The 6,000-nt window shown below is 30.4% G+C and overlaps 2 protein-coding genes across 3 annotated transcripts; one reads left to right on the forward strand and one right to left on the reverse strand.

Annotated features, from left to right (window-relative positions):
* Positions 1-431: 431 nt before the first annotated feature.
* On the reverse strand, positions 432-2,053 carry LOC122522378. 2 transcript variants are annotated; one of them, XM_043643454.1, is made up of 4 exons: positions 1,957-2,053; positions 894-1,206; positions 713-812; positions 432-648 (listed from the first exon to the last, which is right to left on the reverse strand). In XM_043643454.1, exons 1-4 carry the CDS (start codon positions 1,970-1,972, stop codon positions 526-528), a joined length of 552 nt encoding a protein of 183 aa, XP_043499389.1. In that variant the 5' UTR covers positions 1,973-2,053; the 3' UTR covers positions 432-525. The 2 variants fall into 2 exon arrangements, with proteins under 2 accessions (XP_043499389.1, XP_043499388.1); XM_043643453.1 differs by lacking the exon at positions 1,957-2,053 and adding an exon at positions 1,377-1,572 and having other exon boundaries at positions 894-1,303.
* Positions 2,054-3,051: 998 nt separating this feature from the next.
* On the forward strand, positions 3,052-5,532 carry LOC122522128 (lysine-specific histone demethylase 1A-like). The gene is made up of 10 exons (XM_043642939.1): positions 3,052-3,259; positions 3,344-3,495; positions 3,573-3,734; positions 3,820-3,936; positions 4,018-4,194; positions 4,258-4,521; positions 4,603-4,740; positions 4,836-4,909; positions 4,985-5,133; positions 5,480-5,532. The coding sequence occupies exons 1-10, from the start codon at positions 3,052-3,054 to the stop codon at positions 5,530-5,532; spliced, it is 1,494 nt and encodes a 497-aa protein (XP_043498874.1).
* The last annotated feature ends 468 nt before the right edge of the window (positions 5,533-6,000 follow it).

Raw genomic sequence — 6,000 nt, forward strand, 5'->3', positions numbered from 1 at the left:
TATTTATATATATTATTCATACAAACAAATTGTTGGAATATATTGATAATATGATTATTATCTTAGTATTAGATTGGAGAAAAAGAAATCTATTATTTTCACGTTTATTTCAAGACAAAAATAATGAATTTCTTTTTTCCCAACTTAATATAATGTTTTTCTTGTAAACTATATATCTTCGTATATTTTATACTTTTAATATTGCTCTTAATGTCATAATATAAGAAAATGTTTTATACATTACCTATTATATACAAAAAATAAGAATAGGTAAATAATATAATATAATGTTTGATAAAAAAGAGAAAATTAAATTTATTTACCAATCCACAAAAATTGAGAGATAAAGCAGGTATAATACCGTTTACCGAAATAGTGATAGGTTTTTGACATCTTTGTATGATAAAAAGTATATTTTTATGCATCGTCGATGAAGATTCTAGCCAGGAGGATACGGTAATTAATGAAATTAAATTGGAAGCCTGAAACAGTGATTATTAGTATTTAAAGTGAATTAATATGTGTTTATTTAAAAATATGTTTTACGATGTCAGTCATTGATTGAGCCACGCAGCTGCATACGAGAAGTCGTGTGAAAGATAATATTGTTACTGCAGCAAACTGTGTTACATGTAGTAAAGGTACATCCTACAAAAATGATAATACTTGTAGAAAATATTATTTAAAAAATTGAAATCAACAAAAAACTTACGTTCAACAACAACAAACTACATGTAATTAAATAAGTGCATGCTGCTACTATGGATTTAACAAGGATAGGTGTAACAGTATTATCTATTATTGTGACGTATCTGTCAACAAAAAAATATTTATCATATCATCAATTATTTGAATTTATAGCAATGAACAAAATTATTTACTTTAATTAATACCTGATAGCATCTTGATGTTCAATCACAAAACTTTTCAATTGAGTCTCATTGGTAACGTTTTGCAATTTAATCCCAAGTATGATAAATTTGAAACCTGCGTTACTTAATATTGCAATTACCAACAAGTCTACACTGATAGCACAAAATGCTTGCATAACTGTATATGTGTTTAATATATACACAAGATACATCGCCCATTTTTTTGTTAATGGAAATGGATACATTGTATTCAGTGGTATCTCTCTGTTGTGTATTATTGACGGAGCAAAGACAAAAATTGAACCACCACTGAAGAAGAGGGTAAACATAAATCCTAAAAATAAGCTCGTCGTTTTTATATAATTACGTCTCAGAGCTAATTCTGAAGGAGTTGATTTTGCTGAAAATTGTTTCATATCATCTATGAGTATCTATAAAAAATTTTTATTAAATTTCAATGTATTTTAATAATGTATATAAATATTTTTGAGGTAGATTTGCAACCTTGAAATTTGATTTTTGCAATGTGCAGTAGCATAAGTTGAAAAGTGATTCGCATATGTATACGAATTCTACTATTGATTTCATCATATTTACGATATCTTGACGATAATAAGAAAAACCCATCAATAACGCCATTATGGAAGTTGTACCATTAACAGCATAACTGCACCATAATAATCCATAGAAAATTTTTTTTAAAATGTTAGTGCCTGATTGTAATGGCCATGTTGCGGTGCTAATATTTAACAATTGTAAAAATATAATTAAATTATCGTTATCAGCTAAACAATTCATTTCGAACGTTTTCTAATTTTTCAAAATTGGCTCTTACTCCATACAAAATTTAGTAATTAAAATTTAGTATTCCTAATTAAATTTGAGAAAAATTTAAACAAGTACTTTTTATTTGTTTTTTTTTAAACTGTTATTTGAAGTTAAATTTCATTACAGACTGATCTAAAACTGACTAAAAGGGTGTTGGAGTCTTTTACGGATAAGAGTAATTAAAGTGATAATCGTTAAGCAATGTAGGACATTTTTAAAATATTAATTTCATTGTTATGAGATATTCAATTATTACCACTCGTTAGCGTCATTTAAACGTGATGATTTCATAGTTAACGAGGTCTCATAATTACATTTTTATTTACGTAATATTCGCTTTATTATCACATAGTTAGAATATTGTTGATTCCTGTAATATGAACATCGAGAGGATTTCCATAATGCATTTAACGTTTTGAATTTACCGTCATATATGATACCTAAAAATTTCTTTTAAATATTATTTAATAATAATTATAAAATTATTGAATCTCTCTCGTTAAAAACAAATTATAATAATTATTGAAATATATTTTAAGAAAAAAATGTAGAAATATACAAGAAAATAAATGTACGATTTCAAATTTTTAATAATAAGTAAGAAGTTGAAAAAATGTACGGTTGGCGGCGCTGTTGTCGATCGTTGTTAGCGCCACCAAGTTGATTACAATCTATCTGCTTTTTCGACGTCTATGTATTAATCCCCTAATGCCGCCGGTTCAAAGAGTCAAAACAAACCCGTGTGATTATTCTCAACAATATTTTTATTTTACCTAGCAGTTTTCAAATCCGTTCGAGATGAGTCGAAGAAAAAGAGCTAAGGTATGCAACGAATTTATTAATTATTGTATAATTATTGTTATTCTGATACTTTATCTTACAACTACTTAACTTAAATGAGATTAATCATCGAACTCTTTCAAAATTTCTCGTGTTTATTTATCTTGTCACTTTTGTTTGTTAACAAATTCATTCGAATAATCTTATTTGATGTTTTATTAATTAAATTTTAACATTACACAATGTCTTTGTTTAATCAAAGCTTCTATTAATCGAGTGAGGTTATGTTTTGATTATAGATAGACATTGAAATATCAGTGGCATCTTATTTTATATAATTACATCCTTTTTTCTCGATGAATCATCAGTATTATTCAATATTCGAATAGATTAATATCATGTAACAATATTATCATTCATAGTATTCTTTTATTATATGAATTATAATATTAGATGTATTATTATATCTATAAACAATTGTTTTAATTTATTTAAATTGTTAAAGTATCATAAAATCATGTAGTAACGTTTTCATGTGTGTATATACATTCTACAGGTAGAGTATAGGGAAATGGAAGAAAAGTATAATCAATTGGAAGATGAAAATGCTTCGGATACTTCAGAAAAATCTAAAACCGGTCTTGTTACTCCAGAGAAAAAAATAGTCAGTGATGTGAAAAAAGAATCTGATCCGGTGTTATCCGTGCCAGCATCATCTGCGCCTAAAGTAGAACCAAAAGAAGAAGAGGATCAGGATAGCGACCACGAAGATCCGCATGGTAGATACAAACATTTTTATGAATATATTGAAAAAATAATCCTTTCGAAGGAAAACTCTCATTGTTTCTTTATAATGATTTCAGTAAAAGAATTATTAAATGGTTTGGAAGGTGCAGCTTTCCAAAGCCGTCTTCCATTTGATAAATTAACGTCTACAGAAGCGGCATGTTTCCCAGATGTATCCGGGGGACCACCACAAACACAGAAAGTATTTCTACACATTAGAAACAGACTTGTAAGTTTTATTTGTAAAACTATCAACAACGTTGTGTCTTTCACTGTATTGTAATAACTTATTAATCATTTTTTCAGCTACAATTGTGGCTTGAAAATCCAAAGCAACAATTAATTATTGAAAATGCTCTACCTGCCATAGAACCACCGTACAACAGCGATACTTTACTAGCTCGTCGTATTCATTCCTTTTTAGAACGTCATGGTTTTATAAATTTTGGTGTTTTTAAACGTTTAAAGGTATGTCAAAAGAGATCAATGCATTATGTATATATAGTTTCTTAAATTAGTATAATATTGAGCGTAATTATTTTGTATATTGCAGCCATTACCTACTAAAAAATTAGGTAAAGTTATAGTGATAGGTGCAGGAATAGCTGGTTTAGCTGCAGCTCAACAAATGCAACAATTTGGCTTAGAAGTAATCGTACTAGAAGCAAGAGTACGTTTTAATAATTTTTTTCTTAAGAAATACAGTATAAATTGTTGGAAATAAAAAGATTTTCAATTTTTTTTATTTTAGGATCGAGTAGGTGGAAGAATTGCAACATTTCGTAAATCATCTTACATTGCGGATTTAGGAGCCATGGTGGTCACAGGATTAGGAGGTAATCCAGTAACAACTCTTAGCAAACAAATTAACATGGAGCTTCATAAAATACGACAGAAGTGTCCTTTATACGAAAGTGACGGCCAAACGGTACGTATTGTAAATAATTTGTAATTAAATTCCTTTTATTTAATACAAACATTTGTCAAACAGGTTCCAAAAGATAAAGACGAAATGGTCGAACGAGAGTTCAATAGATTATTAGAAGCAACGTCTTATCTCTCACATCAGTTAGATTTTAATTATATAGGCAACGCTGGAACAGGAAGCCAAGGTGCCAATACACGGCCGGTATCGTTAGGTCAAGCATTAGAATGGGTTATACGTTTACAAGAACAGGGCGTTAAACAAAGACAAGTTGCACATTTACGTTCGGTTCTTTCTTTACAAGGAAGATTAATTACCAATCAACATAGAGTGAGTATTGCTTCCAAAATATATTTCTTTTGTTGTTTATAACATACATTTAAATAAATATAAATTTATTTTTTGTTTTAGATGATACAAATTATGAGTCGTTTAACAGATTTAAATAAACAATACAAAGAAATGTCAGAAAATAAATCACAAACAAGGGATATCACACAAGAATTCGTGCTGCGTTCGAAATTACGCGATCTTCACAATGCTTGCAAGGTAAACGTTTAATAAAAACCTTGTGTTCTTTGTACAATAATAAATAACGATAAATTAGTATACAGAAATTGACAGTTGTCGTTTGATCTTCTTAGGAATGGGATCAGCTAGCGGAACAACAGAAAGAAATTGAAGCGAAGTTACAAGAGTTGGAGGCATCCCCACCAAGGTATATACATTAAATAAAGACAAATGATAATTAATATAACGAACAATTTATTTATATATATACAATTGATTACAGTGACGTGTACTTATCATCGAAGGATCGTCAAATACTGGACTGGCATTTTGCAAACTTGGAATTCGCCAACGCAACATCTCTGTCAAATTTGAGTTTGAAGCATTGGGATCAGGATGACGATTTCGAGTTCACCGGAAGTCATCTGACCGGTGAGTCCAAATATTCGATACAAAAAACCACACTTATTTATATAAATATTGAATGTTAAACAACCTGATGATTTGAAAAACGTGTATGGTATTTTTCGATCTTCCATCGAAAGGAAGATGAATTTTGTTATTTCTTATTACCTGAAAAGAATGGCCAGTTAATTATCTATATGGGGATATTTAACGACGTCTATTAGAAGTTAATCGAGAACGGGGATTCCGCGTATCGAGATTGTTTGGTATATGCAGCGTTGTCGAGGGGAAGATTCGTGTAGGTTGTGTAAAATATGTGGACGCAGGAAGAGGATCGTTGGGCAAGTGTGTAGCGTAGTGTACCTATCGGTAGTCTCGAGAGAACTTGCTGAACCAGGAGAAGGAGATGGTGTAGATAATGCGTGAATTATTCGCGGGTTGCATCCCCTTTTCGAAGTATCCCGATACTTTCTTTCCCTTTACCTTCCAACCCGTAGCCCGTTGACTTTATCAAGCTTATTGAAAGCCGATAGCATGAGATCCCGTGTAGATAGTCGGCCTATCCTACCACGGATCGGAGTACCCTTACTTTTTTCTTTTTTTTTCCTTTTCTTTATTTCTCTCTCATTATAAGAATACCGTACCGCGATTTTGTACTTCTTAACGATGATTGGCTTTTACATAAATGTTGCCGCAAAAAGCAACAACCGATCCTCCGCTGACCATACACTTTCGACAAATTCCAACAACGTTCACTCGATCATCCAAGATTCGATCTTTCTTTATTTCTTTGTGCAAGTGTATATTAAATTGAGAGTCATTTAGGAAGCGTTGTTCTTATCATTAAGAAATAGATAAATCAATCGAGAAAGGAAGTAGGAAGAAGATAAAAAG

The sequence above is a fragment of the Polistes fuscatus genome, unplaced genomic scaffold, assembly GCF_010416935.1.
Source record: "Polistes fuscatus isolate 324 unplaced genomic scaffold, CU_Pfus_HIC Scaffold5, whole genome shotgun sequence".
In the NCBI taxonomy this organism is placed as follows: Eukaryota; Metazoa; Arthropoda; class Insecta; order Hymenoptera; family Vespidae; genus Polistes; species Polistes fuscatus.